This window comes from Microcaecilia unicolor, chromosome 2, assembly GCF_901765095.1.
Source record: "Microcaecilia unicolor chromosome 2, aMicUni1.1, whole genome shotgun sequence".
NCBI lineage: Eukaryota > Metazoa > Chordata > Amphibia > Gymnophiona > Siphonopidae > Microcaecilia > Microcaecilia unicolor.
This window is the reverse complement of record NC_044032.1, coordinates 262,898,872-262,923,462: the sequence shown is the minus strand read 5'-3', so window position 1 is coordinate 262,923,462 and position 24,591 is coordinate 262,898,872. Positions and strand designations below refer to the sequence as shown.

Below are 24,591 nucleotides of genomic sequence, written 5' to 3'. Positions count from 1 at the left end.
GGACGATCCCCTTTTTTCTTTTCCACAAGGAAGTACACTGGAATAGAATCCTGCCCTTCCTGCCCGGGTGGTACGGGCTCGACCGCATTGGCGCTGAGAAGGGCGGAGAGTTCCTCGCAAGTACCGCTTGTGATGGGAGCTGAAAGACTGAGCTCCGGAGGACAATTTGGAGGCAGGGAGGCCAAATCCGGGCGTATCCGCACCGCACTATTTGGAGAAACCCAATGGTCGGAGGTATGAGAGGCCACCTTTGGTGAAAAATTTTTAACCTCCCTCCGACCCGGCAGATCGCCCGGTACGGACACTTGTAGGGCAGCTATGTTCCCGTGGATCCAGTCAAAAGCCCGTCCCGGCTTTTGCTGTGGAGGCGCAGGGGGCTGCTTAGGCGCACGCTGTTGACGAGACGATGCGCGCTGGGGCTGTCCCTGTGCCTGACGAGGCCTTCGGGCCGGCTGGTTGTACCTACGCTTCGCAAAAGAATAGGGTGCAGCCTGCCGGGCCCGGGAAAAACGTCCACCTGTGGAGGTGGATGCTGAAGGCGCCCGGTGGGAGAGCTTGTCGAGAGCGGTTTCCCGCTGATGCAGTTGGTCCACCATCTGCTCGACCTTCTCACCAAAAATGTTATCCCCCCGGCAAGGGACGTCGGCCAGTCTCTGCTGGGTGCGGTTGTCCAGGTCAGAGGCACGCAGCCATGAGAGCCTGCGCATCACTATACCTTGGGCCGCAGCACGAGATGCCACGTCACAGGTGTCATAGATACCCCTGGACAGGAACTTTCTGCACGCCTTCAGCTGCCTGACCACCTTCCTGATAAGGCCTGGACTGCTCCGGCGGGAGCTTCTCGACCAGGTCCGCCAGTTGTTGCACATAGGTCCGCATGTGAATGCTCATATAGAGCAGGTATGATTGGATGCGGGTCACGAGCATGGAGGATTGGTAGGCCTTCCTCCCAAACGAGTCCAGAGTGCGAGACTCCCGCCCCGGGGGCGCCGAGGCGGTATCCCTCGAACTCCGTGCCCTCTTGAGAGCAGAATCCACGACCGCTGAGTCATGGGGCAATTGTGGCCGCATTAGCTCTGGGTCGGAGTGGATCCTGTACTGGGACTCTGCTTTCTTGGGAATGGTGGGGTTAGTTAACGGTCGCACCCAGTTCCGAAGCAGCGTCTCCTTAAGGACATTGTGCAGCGGCACCGTGGAGGACTCTCTAGGTGGTGATGGATAGTCGAGGACCTCGAGCATCTCGGCCCTCGGCTCTTCCACAGAGACCACGGGGAAGGGAATGCTGATAGACATATCCCGCACAAAGGAGGCAAAGGAGAGACTCTCGGGAGGCGAGAGTTTCCTCTCCGGTGAAGGCGTGGGGTCCGAGGGAAGGCCCGTAGACTCCTCTGAGGAGAAATATCTAGGGTCCTCCTCTTCCCCCCACGAGTCCTCATCCTCGGTGTCGGACATAAGCTCATGTAGCTGAGTCCTGAACCGGGCCCGGCTCGACGTCGAGGCACCAAGGTCTCGGTGTTGTCGAGCGGTGGACTCCCGCACCGGCGGGGACGGAGCTCCCTCCATCGACGTCGACGGGGACTCCACCTGCGTGGCGGTCGAGACCGGCACCGCAAGCGGCGGCGGTGTCGACAGCCCCGGCGCCGGGCTAGAGCTCGCCGGCGCCACAGTCATCGGCGCCGAGGGCGCAAGCACCCCCGGCGCCGGCACAGCCTGGCGCATCAGCCCTTCCAGGATCCCCGGAAGGATGGCTCTGAGGCACTCGTCCAGGCCCGCTGCCGGGAAAGGCGGTGGGGCCGGTAGGGGTGTCGGCGCCAGAAGCTGCTGGGGGCCAGGAGACGGCACCGAGGTGCCGGAACCCCGATGCGTCGGTACCTCCACAACCGACGGAGACCTCTCCTCTCGACGATGACGCTTCGGCGTCGCCTCCTCTCCGAGATCCGGATGCACCGAGGGCGACCGGTGACGACGCTTCTTATCTTTCTTGCGATGCCCGTCACCGGCGCCGGAGGGCATGGAGGAGGAGGAGGTCGATCCCCCTCGGTCTCGAGGTACCGGGTCAGACAGGGTTCGGTCCCGTGGCCCACGAGCTGAGGGAGTGACCGGGGCCGACTGCCCACGCGGCCTCTCACCCCCACTCTCACCGGAGGACCGGCGGGCCGACGGGACCTGTTCTCCTGGGGTCGCTGCCATCGGTGCCGATGTCTCGGGCATCGATACCGGTACCGAAGGGCCGGGCGTCGATACCGATGCCTTCGAGGTCGACGTCGAGGGGCCGGCGCAAGTTCCAAAAAGACGGTCCCGCAGAACTTGCCTCGCAACCTGAGTCCGTTTCCGGAGACCGAGACACAGAGAACACGACTTGATATTGTGCTCCGGCCCGAGGCACTGGAGGCACCAAGCGTGGGTGTCGGTCTGCGAGATCGGCCGGCCGCAGCGACCACACTTTTTAAATCCACTCGGGACCTTCGAGGACATCGACGGAAAAATCGCGTCGGCGAAGTCAAAGTCGTCAATGGTGGCTGAAGTCACACCACGAAAAGGAAAAACGACCGTGCGGCCACTAGGCCGCAACGCAGCGTCCCCGCTGGAAGCGAGGGAAAAAGGGCAGCGCGTGCTCCACACGCGCAGGGTTTCTTTTTTTTTTTTTTGAAAAAAAGAAACCGGACGGTAACTAGACCGAAATAACAAAGAAAAAAGCACGATCGGCGTAAACGCGATCGAAATCCGGCGGCTGAATCCAAGAGAGCGGCGAGGCACGACTCTCTCCAGACGCGGAAAAAAAGGAACTGGCGGGAGCGGTCGCGCACGGGCGGGAAGACGGCCGCGCATGCGCGGTGGGCGTGCCCTGCGTGCCGACCGTCCCGCGAAGCTTCTTTCCGGTTGGTGGGGGCTGCCGCGGACGTCACCCAGTCGTGAGAACAAGCAGCCTGCTTGTCCTCGGAGAATAAGCCACTACTCAAAGGTTGTCATCAATGAAGGTTGGGGCTCAGCCCGAAAATTCATGTCCTTTGAAATCATTGGGGGAAGTATCGGTGACCTAGTCTTGGCTTGATGGAAGCTGTTGTACGCTGTCCAGTTTCCAGGATAAGCCACCCTCATGTCAGGGGTGTTTTGAGGATCTCAATGCCTTAGTGCTCTAAATACTGTGTTTTGAGAGGGACCGATACCATTACTTCTTGGTCTCCACCTGATGCTTGGAGTCCCTCAGCGTTGACAAGGACAATGACAAATCCTTCCTCGCCCTCAGGAGGGGATCTAAGAATGCCCAATCCCATTGGCCACTATCAGCGCTTGATGTCAAAGAAAGTGGAGGCCCTCTTGAAGAGAATGCATTCCCAGTGTTAGATGCAGCTCCTGGAGCCACAGAGACTGATGCCAAAGCCAAAAATGTGTTCACACTGCTTCTCTTGACCCTTAATACCTCTTCTTGACATCTGTAAACAGAGTTTACAAGAAGAAGGATTATGACTGGGCCCCAAGCACTGCAGGCACCAATTATGAGTGTCCATGAGGGACATGGTCGTGCTGCACCAGGTGCACTAAAACCACTGGGAGTCTTCTGGGACACGGTAGAAAACATAGCCATAATGAAATCAAATGGCTTGATGGTGGAAAAAGTCCAGGTGCTTGAGTTCTAATGGAGCCTAATGGGATGTAGAAAAACAAAGAAAACTTAGAAGTGTCAAAAAAAACCCTGATTAAACAAAAGGAGAAGTGAAACAATGGCCCCATGTGAGACACACACAAAGCAAAGATGTAAACACTGTAAATTGTAATGAAGAACATGCTGAGATGCAAGCTCTGGGGATAAACTGTAAAACACGTCCACAATGCTCCACAGAAAAAACAGGACTGAGCTGGTCTCGCATGACAGTGGCAGGCAGGAAGATACGCACATGCTTCTGGAAAGAAAGCTGGGAAGTGCTTACTGCACCAAACTCCACCGAATGACATCACTCATCAGTAAGAATATTGACATCCTGCTCGTCCTCGGAAATGTGCAAAAAATTCTAAACTTGAAAAGCTAAGGAAGCTTTCTCACACAGGCTCCGTTGGATGTTGCCACCCATTTGTGAGGGCATTCAATTCTGCATGTCCTCAAATAAAACCCAGTATGTCGGGAGGAAAGAGAGACCTGCCCACATCCTATTTTACCTCGTCTGGTGAAGTACTCACGAGAGTACCTGCCGGAAAGTGCAAATTGTGGAGGAATGTCACCCAGAAGCTCGATGATATGAGCAATATGATCTGAAAGACAGAAGTGGAGATGCACCATCAACTTTTTGAAGGTGAGTCACTAATTTACAGAGACACATTATCACCTTCTGGGGATTAAGTGTCACTTTCTGCTTCCCAGAGAAACACTGAAAGAGCCATCTGTTGACAGAACACATATAAAAACCACCCCTCCCTCACCCAAACTAGGAATGGAAAAAGGTTGTCCAGTTCTTTGGGGCTAATCATGGCATACTCAAACAGTGTTTGCCCTGAAGTGACAATAATTCTTGGGACCCACCTCCACAGCATGCTTATAAAATCTATTAACTAAAACCAGTAACCTAGATCTGAAATTTGTACTCCTATAATGAACCCCTGGGAACCACGCACATGTGTATCATTACCTTCATCCCGAGTGTACTCCTCTCCTGAGTGTGGTTCAAACAAGTAATCCCCTGTTGCTAGTTCAAAAGCCTGTAGACAAGGGGAGAAAATTAAACAGAAACATTCATCTATTTTTTAGATTACCGGATATAGAGGAACCCAACAACAGATTATGCTTTTGCTTTGGTGGCATGACGGTTTGTGGGGAGGGATCACTGCAGGCAGAGCCAAGTTTGGGACTCTCATTCTTATGACAGGATCCTTAAGAGTGAAGTTCTGCCTCTTCCCTGCCCTAGATGGAGAAAATTAGCAAGTATGATCTAAGTTCTAGATTTTACTTGCTAATTTTATTTCCTTTAGTCCCACTAGACACATGGTTTTACACACTCCTATGTTTACGTTTATTAGGATTTGATATACCGCCTTTTAAACAAGAATCACAAAGGTTTATTTATGGCATTTCTATCCCACATTAGCCCAAGTGGAACTCAGGTTCAATGAGGCTTACAATCTAATATAATAAAACGCACCCTCAACGTTCTGAAGCCACGTTCTGTGAAGCCGGAAGCTTGAAGCCGGAAGTCTGAAGCCTGAAGCCTTGAAGCCGTGAAGCCATCTGACGTCACTCCCAGGCTGAGGCTGAAGGGTTCGGGGATTCGTGGTGTGAAGCCTTCAAGCCAGCCAGCCGTCTCTGCCCCACCCTCGCGACAAAACAAACAAATCCGGAAGCGAAACGTCAGGGAAGGAGGCGGCGCTCCCGACGTCTAGCCTTCCCTTCGCTGTGTTCCGCCTTCAAAACAAGGCGGAACACAGCGAAGGGAAAGCTAGACGTCGGGAGCGCCGCCTCCTTCCCTGACGCTTCGCTGCACGAACCGCCACGGAGGTAAAGTTAAAAAGAATTAAAAAAAAAAAAAAAGGGATGCATGGATGCGAAGGGGTGGGGGGGCATGGATGCGAGGGGGGGGCATGGATGCGAGGCATGGATGCGAAGGGGGGGGCATGGATGCGAAGGGGGGGGGGGAGAAGAGGGCGGGCCAAGCTGGGACATGGGAGAGAGCGTAGCATGGATGCGAGGGGGGGGGTCATGGAAGGGCGAGAGGGGACTTGCTGGAAAAGGATGAATGGAGGCGGCAGGGGACAGAGGAGCATGGATGGGTATGGATTAGGAGGGCAGGGCACAGGGAGAGAGGGGAATTACTGGAAATGGGTGAATGGAGGGGGCAGGGGACAGAGGAGCATGGATTACAGAGCAGGCCTCAGGCAGAGAGGGGAAATGCTGGATAGGGAAAAATGGAGGGGCCAGATGACAGATGAGCATGGATGGGCATGGATTGGAAGGGCAGGACTCAGGGAGAGGGGAATTGCTGGATAGGGATGAATGGAGGGGACAGATGGGCATGGATGGATATGGATTACAGAGCAGGCCTCAGGCAGAGAGGGGAAATGCTGGATAGGGAAAAATGGAGGGGCCAGGTGACAGAGGAGCATGGATGGGCATGGATTGGAAGGGCAGGACTCAGGGAGAGGGGAATTGCTGGGTAGGGATGAATGGAGGGGACAGATGGGCATGGATGGATATGGATTGCAGAGCAGGCCTCAGGCAGAGAGGGGAAATGCTGGATAGAGAAAAATGGAGGGGCCAGTTGACAGAGGAGCATGGATGGGCATGGATTGGAAGGGCAGGACTCAGGGAGAGGGGAATTGCTGCATAGGGATGAATGGAGGGGACAGATGGGCATGGATGGATATGGATTGCAGGGCAGGCCTCAGGCAGAGAGGGGAAATGCTGGATAGGGAAAAATGGAGGGGCCAGGTGACAGAGGAGCATGGATGGGCATGGATTGGAAGGGCAGGACTCAGGGAGAGGGGAATTGCTGCATAGGGATTAATGGAGGGGACAGATGGGCACGGATGGATATGGATTGCAGGGCAGGCCTCAAGCAGAGAGGGGAAATGCTGGATAGGGATGAATGGAGGGGGCAGGTGACAGACAAACATGGATGGCCATGGATTGGGAGGGCAGGGCTCAGGGACAGAGGGGAATTGCTGGAAAAGGATGAATGGAGGGGGCAGGGGACAGATGGCCATGGATTGGAAGGGCACGGCTCACACTCTCTCTCTCATATACAATGTCTTTCTCACTCTCACACACTCTGTCTCACACTGTATCACATTCACTCTCTATGTGCCACACAGTCACTCACACACTCGCTTGGTCTCATACACTCACTCAAACAGAGAATCTGTGTCTCACACACACTCTCTCTCTCGCCCACACACACACACTCTCACTCACACTGTGTCTCACATACACACTTGCACACACTCTCATTCTCACACACACACTCTCTCACAAACACACTCACACCCAGACTCACGCTCTCTCTCACACAATCACACTTTCACTCCGACTCTCAAACAGTCACTCTCACATACACTCTCCCAAACATACACACTCCGAGGAAAACCTTGCTAGCGCCCGTTTCATTTGTGTCAGAAACGGGCCTTTTTTACTAGTATAAACATAAAAGAAAAGAAATAAAATAAAGTTACATTTAAAGACTACATCATAAAAATATTATATAAGAAGTATTCAGTGGGATATCAAGAAGAAGTAAAATATAAGGAACTAAATAACATTCAGCACTAACATTGTTGAAGATTGAGCTAATAAAGTAAGCTTTCAATAAATTACAAAACAACCCATAATCACTAGCACATCTAGTTTGTTTAGGAAGAGAATTCCAGACTTTGGTGCATTGATAAGAAAAGTTAGTATTGTGGACTGTTTTATAAGATACATTTCTGAAACTGGGGAAATGTAAAATGAGATATTCTCTGGATGACACAGAAGCATTGTGTGGAGGTAAATCAATTAGTTCAATCATACAGGACAGTAACATACCAAATAAAATTTGACAGACCAATACACATAGCTTCAACAAAATTCTGCTCTTTATAAGTAGCCAGCGTAAATTATGAAAGAGCGGGGTAGCTTTAGCAAAGAGCGCTGATTTACAAATTAGAAGGGCAGCTGTGTTTTGAAGTTTACAATCACAACAAAAATGAATTCATAGGAAAAAGAAAACTACAAATCAATAACAGGACAGTAAGGACAGAAAGAAGGGGAGAGGCGTACACAGTATCAAGGAGAAGAGAAGACACTGTCAGGAGAACAGAAGTTACAGTCAACCTCTAAACAGAACTGGTGCACAGCCCAGCCTCCCCCTTAAAAACCCCCCAAAATGAAAAGGTAGGCCTTTATAGCAGTCGTAAATCTAGGGTAAGATTGTTCAGACCGGATGTGAGGGGGACAGAATTCCAAAGGGAAGGTGCGATGTAAACGAACACCAAGTATTGCGCCAACTAGGTGTGAGCAGAAAACAGGAAGGATAGTGAGGTGAAGTGGGAGGCGGAACGAAGAGTACATGTAAGGGTTAATAAGTGAAGAAGGATAAGAAGGGATTCCTGAGTATAGGACCTTATGGGATGTCAGGATCTCATGCTGGATATGATAGAGGATGGAGAGGCAGTGGTATAGAGCTAGGAGAGGAGAAGCATAGTCATATCGGTGGGCATGTAAGAACAGTCTTGTTTTGGACAGATGAGGAGGACAGCAGAAGGCCAGCATATACAATGTTACAGTAGTCCAACCACAAGGTCACAAGACAGCAGAGGATGTGTCATCATCCAAATAAGTGTGGAGGCATCGAATGTAGCGTTGGGAAGTGAAGAAAGAATTGATTGTCAAACAGATGTGAGGACTGAAAGATAGCCTCCTCAGTTATTTCACAGAATCAACTAGAGTCACTGGGGCACCACTGAGGAAAGAAACCATGAATGGGTGGGAAGGTCAGTTTGTGATCCAAATGGCTGCAGTTTTTGACAGATTAAGGACCAAATGATTGGAAGATAACCAGCCATCTACAGAGTTTAAACAATTTTGGAGTCTGGAGAGGTCTGGATTGTAAGGGTTTTGAATAGAAAGATATCGAAGAGGAGAGGGAACAACACTGAGCCTTCGGGTATGCCACATGGTAAAGCATAGAGGCTGGATTTGGAATCACAGAGAGAAACTGGAATGAACAATCTCAAAGAATGAAGAGAAACAGTTATGGATCAGTCCTGAGATATCAAAAGAGGCAAGTCTAGAAAGAAAGAAAGGTGTGACTAACAAGGTCAAAAGCAGCACCAAGGTTCAAATTAACGGCTATGCGCACAGGCCAACTGTTGACCTATCATAAGATCTGGGACTTATATGTTCAATGGACTTCACACCAGACTGCTCCCTAGACTACAATTGTCTTGCAGGAGAGGTTTTCTTTTGGGGACGGGGGGAGGGGGGATATTGGGGACTGAGGGATTGCATTAGGGAGGGAGGTTTTGGCTGTACGATTTTTGTTATCTGAATGTTGGATATGTCTATGTTGCTGTTACTGTTTTCTCATCAATACAGATAAATACAATGAAAAAAAAAAAAAGCAGCACCGAGGTCTAATTAGACCAAGAGTGTGGCATTACTATGATCAAATTCTGAGTGAAGTCACTGAGCAGTGAAGTGATTACAGTTTCTGTACAGCAGCCTAGATGAAAACCAGGCTGGTGTGGGTGAAGCAAATTAAATGCATTGACATGTTATAATAGCTGACCCCCCCCCCCCAGCCTGTTCTGTTACCAAAACAATAGGAAGACTGAAGATGGGCCTGTAATTAGAGAGGACAGATGTATTGAATAATTTCTTCATAACAGGTTGAACCAGTGCATTTTTCCAGGCTAACGGCATCTTTACAGGAAGAGAGACAATTATTGACAATCATAAGCCATAACGAGAGTAGGCCATGTGAGGAAATCTTAATCCAGGAAGAAGGGATAGGGTCAAGTGGACTGGTGGTCTGTCTGGTTGATTCTATGTAATGGAAAATATTAAGGATTGCTTTTCAGTCTTGCTTTGACCGATAATACATTTTTAAAATCTTCTGTCTTTGACCAAAAGTGCCTTTCTTTGTATATCTCAAAGAACAGGCTAGAATGTAAAGCACATCTCAAGAACAATGTATGAGATAAGGCACATCTCAAGAACAATGTACGAGATAAGCCACCTGGCCAGTGGTTTGTTTACCTGAACTGAGAGCATGTGACTGAATCCTCATGTACATTCCTGGATAAGTTTTAGCTTAATAAAAAGGGGGCTTGTTGCAGCAGAGCTTGGAGGCTCATCTGTGGATGGATGCATCGTGCAGAAAGGACTTGTTCCTGGTCATGTGGAGACTTTAGGCTTTCGCTGAAACGGGCCTGCCAGCTGATGAGATAAGGGCCTGAATGATATAATTCTTGACCAGTGATGTTGTGAGTAATATATATATATACTAGTATAGAAGGCCCGTTTCGGTAGGCAATGAAACGGGTGCTAGCAAGGTTTTCACGATAGTGTGTGTGTGCGAGAGTGAGACAGAGGGATTTGAAGAGTGTGTCTATGTGTGTCTGATGGAACATGTGTGTTTGTGGTGTCTGAGAGATACAGAGAGTGTGTGTGGTGAAGTGATTTCCATGACCCTCTCCTTCCCTTGATCTCCATATGTCTGTGTTGCGGGCCCCATCCCCGAAGCCGAGTTCAATCATTTGTAGACAGCGTGACAGCACAGCAATTGTTTCGTTTTTAGGCAGACGGGCTACGACAGATTACCTGCAGTTCCACATCTTTTTCCACCACTGCCGTACACAGCCAGGACGCCATGAGCTCTTGGTGAAGCTGTTGCTAAGGGGCGTGGCTAATTGGTGACGAAGTGCCTGAAACCTGAAACACGGCTCCGTAGACAGCCAGCTGGCTTTGGCTGTTGTCTCTGCAGCTGCTCCTCCTCTCCCCTGTGACTTCGCTGCACTCCTCTGGGGTTTTCCTGCAGGGGCAGTGACGTGCAGGGGAGATGAGGAGCGTCTGCAAAGACAACAGCCAATGCCAGCTGGCTGTCTATGGAGCTGTGTTTCAGGTTTTTTATTTTTATTTTGTTTTTTCCTTTTTGTACAGGCCGCTGCTGCTCAACAGGAGAAGCAGCAGCGGCCGGAAAGCGTTAGTATTGGTGGCTGTGGGTGGCGAGGGGTTTGATGTGCCCGAGGATGGGGGGGGGGGGGGGTGGTAGGGTCTTGGTTGATGCGCCGGGGGTAGTGGCTTCTGTGATGCACCTGCATGGAGGGGCTTTGCTGTTGCGCCGGGGGGGGGGGGGGGGGGGGGGGGGCTCTGTGAGGTGATTCGTAGGCAGGGAGAGGAGTAGGGGCTCCCCCTGCCTGGCTTGTAGTGTTGTAAATGCCCCGCCTTCGCATCAAATGTGATGACGTCGTGGGCGGAGCGATGTGATTGGTTGAATGCCATTGCTCCACCCTCGACGTCATGACGTTAGACGCAGGGGTGAGGCAAACACTCATGGGCGAATTCCGGGTTTCACCACCATGCATTTAGAACGTTGGGACTTGTGGAGGCTTCATAGTAAAAAAGGCCCGTTTCTGTTAGAAATGAAACGGGCGCTAGCAAGGTTTTCCTTGGAGTGTATGTTTCAGAAAGAGCGTGTGTGAGAGATGGAGCGTGTGTGTCAGAGAGAGAATGTGAGAGAGAGAGAGAGACAGAGTGTATGTGTTTGTGCGAGAGAGTGTGTGAGAGACAGTGTGTATGTGTTTGTGCGAGAGAGAGAGTGTGTGAGAGACAGTGTTTGTATTTCTGTGTGACACTGTGTGAGAGAGAGGGACAAAGACAGTGAGTGTGTGAGTGAGAGTGTATGTGGCAGACAGAGAATGAGTGACTGCGTGTGTGGTGTGAGGAACCCCCTCACCCCTCCCTCTCCCCTGCCCCCTTGCAGCCAGGCATGTGCAGCGACCCTCCTCTCCCCGTGTTCCCCCTGCAGCCACCCATGCCCACCAACCCTCCTCTGCCCCTGCAGCCACGCATGTGCAGCGTCCCTCCTCTCTCCCCTGTCCCCCTGCAGCCAGCCATGTCCAGCGACCCTTCTGTCCCCCTGCCCCCCCTGCAGCTACCTATGTCCAGCGACCCTCCTCTCCTGTGCAGCCACCCATGTCTGAGGACACTCCTCTCCTTTTTCCCTGTTCCTCCCCTGTGGCCAGCCATGTCCATCGACCCACCTGTCCCCCCTGATGACCACCAACCCTTCTGTCCCCCTGCCTGCCCTGCAGTGTCCGTCCTGTATCCCCTGTCCCCCTTGCAGGCACCCATGTGGTGTGTGGAGCCCCATCCCTATCTCCCTGTTCCCTGCCCCCCCTGCAGCCATCCATGTGCAGCGACCCTCCCCTCCCCCTGCTTCCTTCCAGCCACCCATGTCCAGCGAGACCCCCCCTTCCCCCCCAGCCGGCGCAGCACCCAAAGAAAGCCCCTTGTCCCCTCCCTTCGCTCATCACCCGACCCCCCCACCGTGGCACATCACCGTCCCTCCCCCCCTCATCAACCCCCTTGCCACCCGCAACCGCTAATACAAACTGTGTCCGGCGGCTGCTGCTTCTGCTGTTCAGCAGCAGCAGCCCGTACATAAAGAAAAAAAAAAATCCTCCTAAAACACACCTCTGTTGAGAAGCATCTCAAATTGGCTGAAGTCTCAGCATGCGCTCCTCCTCTCCCCTCTGACGTCTCGGCGTTTCTCCGGGGTCTTCCGGCAGGGGCACTGACGTTGAGGGGAGAGGAGGAGAGGCTTCAGAGACGTCAGCCAATGTGAGATGCTTCTCCACAGAGGTGCGTTTAGGAGGTTGTTTTTTTGTTTGTTTGTTTTCTTTATGTACGGGCTGCTGCTGCTGAATAGAAGCAGCAGCAGCCGCCGGACACAGTTTGTATTAGCGGTCGCGGGTGGCGAGACGGTCGATGTGGGGGGGGGGGGGGGGGGAGGGGCTTGGTGAAGCAGCGGGGGGGGGGTTGGGTGATGCGGCAAGGAGGGAAGGGGGGTAGGGGCTTTCTGATGCCCCGTTGCACGGGTTGTTGTGGCAATGCGGCGGCGGGGGGGGGGGGGGGGGCACTTAGAGGTTGCGGGTGGCTGTTTGTATATGTGTGTTTGTGTGTGTGTGTTTGTATATGTGTGTGTGTTTGTTTGTGTGTGTGTGCGTTTGCATGTGTGTGTGTTTGTGTGTTTGTTTTTGTGTGTGTGTTTGTGCGTGTGTGTGCGTTTGTGTGTGTGCATTTGTGTGTGTGTGTGTGTTTGCATTTGTGTGTGTGTTTGCGTTTGTGTGTGTGCGCGTTTGTGTGTGCGTTTGCGTGGGTTTGCATTTGTTTGTGTGTTTGTGTGTGTGTTTGTGTTTGCATTTGTGTGTGTGCGTTTGTGTGTGTGTTTGCATTTGTTTGTGTGTTTATGTATGTGTGTGTGTGTTTGTGTGTGTTTATGTGTGTGTGTGTTTGCGTGTGTGTGTTTGTATGTGTTTATGTGTGTGTGTTTATGTGTGTGTGTGCGTTTGTGTGTGTGCGTTTGTGTTTATGTGTGTGTGTGTGTGTGTGTGTGGGGGGTTGCGGGTGGCTTTTGTGGTCGTGTGGTTGTGGAGTTTGCCAGCAGTCTGTAGCGATTCCTAGGCAGGGGGAGGAGTACGGAAACACTCCCCCTGCCTGGGTCGTTGTTTGTTGGAGGGGGTTGCCAGTTGGTAGGGGTGCCTTTATGGATCCCTTTACTCTCTGTGTTCCGCCCTCGAGGGCGGGGCAGAGAGACATGGTGAGTTGGATGGCTTCACCACCATGAACTTACGAACTGTTTAGGGATTTTGCAGATGGCTTCAGCAGGTTGTCTTCAGAATGTTGAGGTAGCGTTTGGGCGTGGCTGAGGGCGGGTCTATGAGTGAGGGTGACTGGTCCTAGCCTATGAAGACTACAGGATTTTTGTGCTTCTCTGCCTTGGAGTGAGCTTCTCTGCCTTGGAGTGAGCTTCAGAACGTTCAAGGTGGGATTTATTAATATAGATATATATATATATATACAATCTTTCTTATTTTACTTTCCTATAGCCTTCCTTTACTAATGTACTCGATTAGTGTGTGTATTTCTTAATCATTGTGTACTTGGAACAATAATGACTTATACACTCTCCAATTAAAGTGCAAATAAAGAGTTTTACTTACCCAATACAAATCTAAAAGAATCTGTAGTATTTTATTTTCTAAGCAGTCTGTGGTGATTAAAGTGAGCACGCTGCAATACCAGAGCAATACATTCTACTAGTTTCATAAACTATATTACTATGACAAGTAGGAGTGGCAGGATCAGGGGGACCAAAAGGGGGGCTTGGAGAAAGCCAAAGTGGGGAGAAAGGAAAGGCTAACCAAAGTGGTTTAATCTTTGAGGAGAAATGGTGAGCAAAGGGATATTAGGAAAGAAGGAAAATAGTTGAGCAAAGAGCTTCTTCGGACAATTAGAGAATTTATTGATCAAGTAAATATAATGACGACAGAGTTCTGAGTTGCGAGTGCTATAAATGGTGAAACTGTTAATACTGTTGAAGGATCTTGTGGGGGGTTGAGAGAGTGAAAAGAGATGAAGGATCGTCTGGGGGGGGGGGGGGGGTTCTTCTGCTCACCCACTTGGGGCTCAAGCTTGTCCAAACTTGGGACAAGCAATGCCACTGCTACAGCCACCACATTGTCACATGCCTTAAGATCCTCTGACCCTCACCCAAGATCCCTCTGACCCCCTAGCAAATAAAGCTCTTTTGGATTTCTACACCCCATGTGCATCCCCTACACTTCTTTGCATTAAATTTTAACTGTGAAATATTAAACCATTCCTCTAATCTTTTTAGATCACTTCGCATGATGTCCACTCCCTCCAGGGTGTTCACTCTGCTGCAAACCTTTGCAAAAAGACAAGCTTTCTCTTCTAATCCTTTAACAATGTCACTTACAAATATTGCCTTCAATGTAGCCTCTCTCAAAGGCTCAAAGTATGACTGCATAATAGCTGATCACACCTGGTTCAAATCCCACGGAGGCACCACTGAACGTCAGTGGGGTCCGAGAGCCTTAACTCCAATCAAGTACCACATCCAGAAGCAAAACCAACAGATGGTCCCACAACAGCCCTTGATAGCAGGCCAAGGCCAAGGCCAAGATTTGCACCTTGTGGGAGGGTCAGTGCCAACCCCCTGTCCAGCCTGTCCTGTAGAAAGTCCAACACTTTCATGACCAACGCCTGCAATACATTTGTCACGATTTGAGGAAAGTGAGCTCTTGGGCCATAGCAAGGTTGGCTCCACCTGACCTCGCTGACGGCTGCTGACACTGATGTCTGACAAAGTTCAGGACACAGGCTGGCCAGAATGCTGGAGAGCAAGGCAGGAACTCAAGAACAAGGCAACGTGCACTGAAGTCTGCAAGACATCAGGAAGCCTGTTGCCAAGGCACAAGTTGAGTTTAGGACACTTCCTTAAAAACCTAGACAGGATGTGATGTCATCAGTCAGCGCTATCTTGCAGGACTATAAAAAGGAAGTGCAGAGTTCCAGGAAGTAGAACAGATTCTTCAGGCATGGGAGGCTGCTGGACCTAGAGGACTTCTAGAAACAGGTGAAAGGAGTAACAGCATTGTCCGGACATTCCTGAGACCAGGTCTCAAAAATTCACCACACTCCGACATAAGCCAACGAAACGGATTTTCTTGATTGCAGCATAAATTGAGATTACCTTACCAGAATATAGCGAATGCTACATACCTGTAGAAGGTATTCTCCGAGGACAGCAGGCTGATTGTTCTCACTGATGGGTGACGTCCACGGCAGCCCCTCCAATCGGAACACTTTCTAGCAAAGTCCTTTGCTAGTCCTCGCGCGCCGATGCGCACCGCGCATGCGCAGCCGTCTTCCCGCCCGAACTGGCTCGTGCCGGCCAGTCTCATATGTAGCAAGACAAAGAGAAGGGAAGACACAACTCCAAAGGGGAGGCGGGCGGGTTTGTGAGAACAATCAGCCTGCTGTCCTCGGAGAACACCTTCTACAGGTATGTAGCATTCGCTTTCTCCGAGGACAAGCAGGCTGCTTGTTCTCACTGATGGGGTATCCCTAGCCCCCAGGCTCACTCAAAACAACAACCATGGTCAATTGGGCCTCGCAACGGCGAGGACATAACTGAGATTGACCTAAAAAATTTACCAACTAACTGAGAGTGCAGCCTGGAACAGAACAAACATGGGCCTAGGGGGGTGGAGTTGGATTCTAAACCCCGAACAGATTCTGAAGCACTGACTGCCCGAACCGACTGTCGCGTCGGGTATCCTGCTGCAGGCAGTAATGAGATGTGAATGTGTGGACAGATGACCACGTCGCAGCTTTGCAAATCTCTTCAATAGTGGCTGACTTCAAGTGGGCTACCGACGCTGCCATGGCTCTAACATTATGAGCCGTGACATGACCCTCAAGAGCCAGCCCAGCCTGGGCGTAAGTGAAGGAAATGCAATCTGCCAGCCAATTGGATATGGTGCGTTTTCCCACAGCCACTCCCCTCCTGTTGGGATCAAAAGAAACGAACAATTGGGCGGACTGTCTGTTGGGCTGTGTCCGCTCCAGATAGAAGGCCAATGCTCTCTTGCAGTCCAATGTGTGCAGTTGACGTTCAGCAGGGCAGGAATGAGGACGGGGAAAGAATGTTGGCAAGACAATTGACTGGTTCAGATGGAACTCCGACACGACCTTTGGCAAGAACTTAGGGTGAGTGCGGAGGACTACTCTGTTATGATGAAATTTGGTGTAAGGGGCCTGGGCTACCAGGGCCTGAAGCTCACTGACTCTACGAGCTGAAGTAACTGCCACCAAGAAAATGACCTTCCAGGTCAAGTACTTCAGATGGCAGGAATTCAGTGGCTCAAAAGGAGGTTTCATCAGCTGGGTGAGAACGACATTGAGATCCCATGACACTGTAGGAGGCTTGACAGGGGGCTTTGACAAAAGCAAACCTCTCATGAAGCGAACAACTAAAGGCTGTCCTGAGATCGGCTTACCTTCCACACGGTAATGGTATGCACTGATTGCACTAAGGTGAACCCTTACAGAGTTGGTCTTGAGACCAGACTCAGACAAGTGCAGAAGGTATTCAAGCAGGGTCTGTGTAGGACAAGAGCGAGGATCTAGGGCCTTGCTGTCACACCAGACGGCAAACCTCCTCCATAGAAAGAAGTAACTCCTCTTAGTGGAATCTTTCCTGGAAGCAAGCAAGATGCGGGAGACACCCTCTGACAGACCCAAAGAGGCAAAGTCTACACTCTCAACATCCAGGCCGTGAGAGCCAGGGACCGGAGGTTGGGATGCAGAAGCGCCCCTTCGTCCGATGTGATGAGGGTCGGAAAACACTCCAATCTCCACGGTTCTTCGGAGGACAACTCCAGAAGAAGAGGGAACCAGATCTGACGCAGCCAAAAAGGAGCAATCAGAATCACGGTGCCTCGGTCTTGCTTGAGTTTCAACAAAGTCTTCCCCACCAGAGGTATGGGAGGATAAGCATACAGCAGACCCTCCCCCCAGTCCAGGAGGAAGGCATCCGATGCCAGTCTGCCGTGGGCCTGAAGCCTGGAACAGAACTGAGGGACTTTGTGGTTGGCTCGAGATGCGAAGAGATCTACCAAGGGGGTGCCCCACACCTGGAAGATCTGTCGCACTACACGGGAACTGAGCGACCACTCGTGAGGTTGCATAATCCTGCTCCACCTGTCAGCCAGACTGTTGTTTACGCCTGCCAGATATGTGGCTTGGAGCACCACGCCGTGACGGCGAGCCCAGAGCCACATGCTGACGGCTTCCTGACACAGGGGGCGAGATCCGGTGCCCCCCTGCTTGTTGATGTAATACATGGCAACCTGGTTGTCTGTCTGAATTTGGATAATTTGGTGGGACAGCCGATCTCTGAAAGCCTTCAGAGCGTTCCAGATCGCTCGTAACTCCAGAAGATTGATCTGCAGATCGCGTTCCTGGAGGGACCAGCTTCCTTGGGTGTGAAGCCCATCGACATGAGCTCCCCACCCCAGGAGAGACGCATCCGTGGTCAGCACTTTTTGTGGCTGAGGAATTTGGAAAGGACGTCCCAGAGTCAAATTGGACCAAATCGTCCACCAATACAGGGATTTGAGAAAACTCGTGGACAGGTGGATCACGTCTTCTAGATCCCCAGCAGCCTGAAACCACTGGGAAGCTAGGGTCCATTGAGCAAATCTCATGTGAAGGCGGGCTATGGGAGTCACATGAACTGTGGAGGCCATGTGGCCCAGCAATCTCAACATCTGCCGAGCTGTGATCTGCTGGGACGCTCGCACCCGCGAGACGAGGGACAACAAGTTGTTGGCTCTCGTCTCTGGGAGATAGGCGCGAGCCGTCCGAGAGTCCAGCAGAGCTCCTATGAATTCGAGTTTCTGCACTGGGAGAAGATGGGACTTTGGATAATTTATCACCAGCCAATCGTCGAGATATGGGAACACGTGTACCCCCAGTCTGCGAAGTGCCGCTGCTACTACAGCCAAGCACTTCGTGAACACTCTGGGCGCAGAGGCGAGCCCAAAGGGTAGCACACAGTACTGGAAGTGACGTGTGCCCAGCTGAAATCGCAGATACTGTCTGTGAGCTGGCAGTATCGGGATGTGCGTGTAGGCGTCCTTCAAGTCCAGAGAGCATAGCCAATCGTTTTCCTGAATCATGGGGAGAAGGGTGCCCAGGGAAAGCATCCTGAACTTTTCTTTGACCAGATATTTGTTCAGGGCCCTTAGGTCTAGGATGGGACGCATCCCCCCTGTTTTCTTTTCCACAAGGAAGTACCTGGAATAGAATCCCAGCCCCTCTTGCCCAGATGGCACGGGCTCGACCGCATTGGCGCTGAGAAGGGCGGAGAGTTCCTCTGCAAGTACCTGCTTGTGCTGGAAGCTGTAAGACTGAGCTCCCGGTGGACAATTTGGAGGTTTTGAGGCCAAATTGAGGGTGTATCCTTGCCGGACTATTTGGAGAACCCACTGATCGGAGGTTATGAGAGGCCACCTTTGGTGAAAAGTTTTCAACCTCCCTCCGACTGGCAGGTCGCCCGGCACTGACACTGGTATGTCGGCTATGCTCTGCTGGAGCCAGTCAAAAGCTCGTCCCTTGCTTTTGCTGGGGAGCCGAGGGGCCTTGCTGAGTCGCACGCTGCTGACGACAGCGCGCGCGCTGGGGCTTAGCCTGGGCCGCAGGCTGTCGAGAAGGAGGACTGTACCTACGCTTGCCAGAAGAGTAGGGAACAGTCTTCCTTCCCCAAAAAAATCTTCTACCTGTAGAGGTAGAGGCTGAAGGCTGCCGGCGGGAGAACTTGTTGAATGCGGTGTCCCGCTGGTGGAGCTGCTCTACCACCTGCTCGACTTTTTCTCCAAAAATATTATCCGCACGGCAAGGCGAGTCCGCAATCCGCTGCTGGATTCTATTCTCCAGGTCGGAGGCACGCAGCCATGAGAGTCTGCGCATCACCACACCTTGAGCAGCGGTCCTGGACGCAACATCAAAGGTGTCATACACCCCTCTGGCCAGGAATTTTCTGCACGCCTTCAGCTGCCTGACCACTTCCTGAAATGGCTTGGCTTGCTCAGGGGGGAGCTTGTCCACCAAGCCCGCCAACTGCCGCACATTGTTCCGCATGTGAATGCTCATGTAGAGCTGGTAGGACTGAATCTTGGCGACGAGCATAGAAGAATGGTAGGCCTTCCTCCCAAAGGAGTCCAAGGTTCTAGAGTCCTTGCCTGGGGGCGCCGAAGCATGCTCCCTAGAACTCTTGGCCTTCTTTAGGGCCAAATCCACAACTCCAGAGTCATGAGGCAACTGAGTGCGCATCAGCTCTGGGTTCCCATGGATCCGGTACTGGGACTCGATCTTCTTGGGGATGTGGGGATTACTTAGAGGCTTGGTCCAGTTCGCCAGCAATGTCTTTTTGAGGACATGATGCATGGGTACTGTGGACGCTTCCTTAGGTGGAGAAGGATAGTCCAGGAGCTCAAACATTTCAGCCCTGGGCTCATCCTCCACAACCACCGGGAAGGGGATGGCCGTAGACATCTCCCGGACAAAGGAAGCGAAAGACAGGCTCTCAGGAGGAGAAAGCTGCCTTTCAGGAGAGGGAGTGGGATCAGAAGGAAGACCCTCAGACTCCTCGTCAGAGAAATATCTGATGTCCTCTTCCTCTTCCCACGAGGCCTCACCATCGGTGTCAGACACAAGTTCACGGACCTGTGTCTGCAACCGTGCCCGGCTCGACTCCGTGGAACCACGGCCACAGTGGGAGCGTCGAGAGGTAGACTCCCTCACCCGCACTGGCGAAGCTCCCTCCGCCGACGTAGTCGGGGAGCCTTCCTGGGAGGCTACCGCACTCGGTACCGCAAGCGGCACCGATGTCGGAGACCTCACCCCGGACAATGGGCCAGCCGGCGCCTCGCTCGATGGTACCGGTGGCGTAAGCACCCCCGGTACCGGAGGGGTAGGGCGCAACAGCTCTCCCAGGATCTCTGGGAGAACGGCCCGGAGGCTCTCGTGCAGAGCGGCTGTGGAAAAAGACATGGAAGCCGATGCAGGAGTCGATGTCAGAACCTGTTCCCGGCTTGGAGGCTGTTCCGGGTTGTCCAAAGGGGAGCGCATCGACACCTCTTGAACAGAGGGCGAGCGGTCCTCTCGGTGCCGATGCTTACTGGGTGCCGACTCCCTCGGCGACCCAGAGCTCTCGGTGCCAACACGGGAAGGGGACCGGTGACGATGCTTCTTCGATTTTTTGGGACGAAGCACGTCACCGGAGCTTCCCGGCACCGACGAGGAGGACGTAGAATCCAGCCGTCTCTTCCTCGGGGCCGAGGCCGAAGAGGGTCGGTCTCGGGGGGGGGGGGGGGGGGCTGTACCGCAGGAGCCCTCAGGGTAGGGGGAGACCCACCCGAAGGCTCACCGCCACCAGCAGGGGAATGGACAGCCCTCACCTGCACTCCAGACAAAGCACCACCGTCCGACGACATCAGCAGACGAGGAGGTCTCGACACCACCGACGCCGACGCAGCCCTCCGATGTCGCCCCGATGCAGAGGGCCGATGCCTCAATGCACTCGATGCAATCGGGGGCGAGGATGAAGGTCCGGGCGCCGACATCGAAGCAGTCGATACTCCCGGTGCCGATGCCGACGAAGAGCCCGAGAACAAAACGTTCCACTGGGCTAATCTCGCTACCTGAGTCCGCTTTTGCAAAAGAGAACACAGACTACAGGCCTGAGGGCGGTGGCCAGCCCCCAGACACTGAAGACACGATGCGTGCCTGTCGGTGAGCGAGATTACCCGGGCGCACTGGGTGCACTTCTTGAAGCCGCTGGAAGACTTCGATGTCATGGGCGGAAAAATCGAGCCGGCGAGATCAAAACTCGAAATGGCGAAAATGGCACCACAAAATTAGGGGGAAGAAAACTTCGACCGAGGCCTAAATAGGGCCTACCCCGACGACGAAAGAAAACTTCCCGGGGCAAAACTAGAAGTACGGGAAGGGAGAAAACCATAAAGGTCTCCTTCCGACACCTTTTTTTTTTTTTTTTGAAGAACGAAGTCGAGAAACGACGCGCGAGGTCAACTTTGGAGCGCGAACGGCGAAACACGACCGTACCGAGCACGGACAAAAGAAGACTGGCCGGCACGAGCCGGTTCGGGCGGGAAGACGGCCGCGCATGCGCATCGGCGCGCGAGGACTAGCAAAGGACTTTGCTAGAAAGTGTTCCGATTGGAGGGGCTGCCGTGGACGTCACCCCATCAGTGAGAACAAGCAGCCTGCTTGTCCTCGGAGAATTTGTACTTACAATCCACCAGTTGCTTGGTATAGTGTCTAAGGGGAGCCAGCCCAGCCTAACTCCTCCTTTATGATCCAGCACATCCATTCCAAACACACACAGCATATTGCTTGAATAACCACTGTATTATAGCCCATTTCCTGTTATCTAATGCCCATCTATCAGCTTTCCCTCCCTGAAACCCCCCTGTCCCTTGACTTCTCCCCCCTAGCCCCCCCATTCCCATCTTACCAAAAAAAACCTTTCTTTCCCTAAAATCCGTCCCTCGAGATCAAGTCACTTTTGATGCCTCCCCCCCATCCCAAATCAAGCCTTCTTGCCAGTCAACCCTTAAATGTTATGAATACCCCTTTTTTATTCCCCTATTATTTATCCGTTCTCACCTCCCCTCATACATACCATCCCCCCCTATCTTACACCTTCACTGCTCCAAAAGCATCCCCATTTATGCTTATTTTATCATCCATGCCACTTTACAGCCACCTTGCATGGTATATAAAACCTTTATAAGAGGTTGAACAGCCTTTCGTAACATCAGTCTCTTTAGCGCTTTATAAATGTATAGTAGTTCATGTTGAGACTCTTAACTTCAAACAAATTAAAATGTTCTGTATGCTTATACTAAACCCAAAGTTCAAAGTCACAAATACCGGGCCAAACCTCACTGTGGCTCCTGCCTGTTAACAATTAGTTATGGCTGCGCCATCCTTTCCCGGCTACAAATCATCAGCGATTGGAATCCAGTTGTTGTATAAATTTCTGTGCGTCTTCTACTGAAGTATTCGTGGATGACTGGTATGTGATCCTCAATTTTGCAGGGTACATCAGCGCAAACTTGATTTTGCGCTTCACCAAGTCGGCACAGACTGCCGAAAACACCTTTCGTTGCGCCAACACCCCTGCCGAGTAGTCTTGGAAACATAAAACTTTTTGAGTTCCACAAATTAATTCTTTACCATTGCGCATCGCCTGCAAGATCGCTGTTTTGTGCGCGAAGTTGAGAATTTTGCAGATAACCACTCTGGGCCTTGCGGAGTTCATCTGCTTTATTCCCAGACTGTGGGCCCGTTCTATTCTCAGGGGTCCCAGCTCCGTCGACAGTTCCAGCTCTTTTGATATCCACATTTCCAGGTATCGATTCAGATCGCGATCTACTTGGTTTTCAGGAATGCCCACTAGCCTTAAATTGTTTCTTCTGGATCTGTTCTCCAGATCCTCAATTTTGTCGGCATAGGAGTCCACCATCTTGTGAAGCTTTGTTTGAGTCTCTTCCACTTTCGCCATGCGGTCTTCCAATTCGCTTGTGCGGCGCTGATACGTCGCCATGTCTTCTCCAATTTGGGTGACATTGTTGTGGAGGGCTTCTAATTTCGCCGTCAAGGCCCCCATCTTTTTTTCTAAGATTGTCTCCATGGCATTAGTTACTTCTTCCACTATTTCGGCAGCCCATGCGGATCCCACTAACGAGTCTGCTGGGCTTGCTGGAGCCGCCATCTTGTCCTCCATCAATCTGCTCTTCTCTTTATCTTTTCCAGATTTTTGGCAGCCATTATCGGTAAACGCGATATTTTATGTTTGCTCACAGCCTCCATTGACTCTACACCGATGTTTTGGGTGAGTTCTGTCACTTTGTCGGGGTGTTCTTTGCTGATTTGGCTATGAGGGAGCAGGAGCGAGGCAGCTAGTGTCCGCTCCTCAGCATAGCGTCACGTGACTCCTTTACATTTTATTTTAACATGTACAGTGAAATCAGTGTAATGCTGGCTGGTGGTGCCGGTGGGCTTCTGGGTGGGGGTGGACTTTTCACTGCCTAGGGAAAAAAAGTTATACTTTTTTTTCCCTAGGTAGTGAAGAGCTGACCTCCACCCAGAAACCCACCACCAATAAATTTTATTATGCCCAGGTTAAAATTTAAAAAAGGTTGCACTATATTTGTTATTGTGCCTTGGTGGATTTTTGGGTAGGGATGGTCTCTGCAGTGCCCGGGTTAAAATTTTAAAAAAAAAAAGTTTTCAAATTAATGTAGGTGGGTTTCTGGTTGGAGGTGGGTCTGCAGTGCCCAGAACATTAAAAAAAAAAAGTCTTATATTTAATGTTGGTGTCCTTCAGGGTAGGGGGGGGGGGACATCGAGAGATGCCAGACCATGGGGGGATGAGTGGGGGTAGGACACGGCTGACACTAGGCTACAAGGAAGGGTGGGGTGTAGGGTAGGGCTGATGCCTACCTATGGGATGCATGCTGGGGAAGGGTTGATACCGGGTTATGGGGATGGATGGTGGGTAAGGTAGAGAAGGGAAGGGCTGATGCTGGGCTACAGGGATAGATGGGGGTGTAGGGAAGGAAAGGAAGGGCTGATGCTGGGCTACAGGGATGGATGGGGTAGGGAAGGGAAAAGCTGATGACGGGCTATAGGAATGGATGGGGGGGTTAGGGAAGGGAAGGGCTGATGGGTTACAGGACAATTTCTAATTTTTGGTCCTTTATTCTGTAATTGATAAAGGTTGGTCTGTGTTCTGCTGTGACTGAGTATGCTGGCATGTGGTTTGTGTAGGGATCTATGAGTAACTTGTCTGACTTTTCCAACGGGATGTGTAGTGCTGGTGTGTATATTCACTGCTGCCTTTGTATAGGTATTGTTATTGGAATTGGTGTTAGGTTTGCAAAGTTTAAAGTATATATATCATTGCTGTAATTATATTGCAGAATCCAGTCATGTGCGTTGAGATGTTTGCCATTATAGTAGACTTAAGTCCGTCAAGTTTGATATGGCATAACGTAACTAATATTTAAAAATAATGTTTTTTTCCCATTAAGTATGTACGTGGTTTATGTTGATGCAGGGCAGCTGTTGGGCAGACTACTTAGAAATCCATTATCAAGTGCATTCTAAGGCATTATTTTGTAGTACTTTCAGAAACACTACTCATACCTATATACACAGTGCCCACCCATATTAGCCCTGGGCCCACACAAAATGTCAGGTCTGGTTACGCCATTGAGTGAAACCACATCCATGTCCCAAAGAACGTTGAGGTACAGCCCTAATCCTCCAACTCTGGGGAAGCTTCCTCTCCCAACGTTCAGAACAGTACTGCACAGACATAGAAGGAGACTCAGGGAGAATCTGGGGCCTATCCACAGCTGGTGCATGCGCCCTCGATGCCTGAGCAGTCTGCTGCTGCAGCATCTGTGCCAGCTCCTCCCTAAGCATGGCATTGCTCATCA

The 24,591-nt window shown here is 51.5% G+C and overlaps 1 protein-coding gene across 1 annotated transcript in view; it reads right to left on the bottom strand.

Moving 5' to 3' along the window:
- SRPK3 (SRSF protein kinase 3) overlaps positions 1–24,591 on the bottom strand; it is a 158,686-nt gene that overhangs the window by 10,709 nt on the left and 123,386 nt on the right. Inside the window, 2 exon segments of the mRNA XM_030194081.1 lie at positions 4,156–4,248; positions 4,623–4,692. Of these exon segments, the coding sequence (XP_030049941.1) occupies positions 4,156–4,248; positions 4,623–4,692 (163 nt within the window).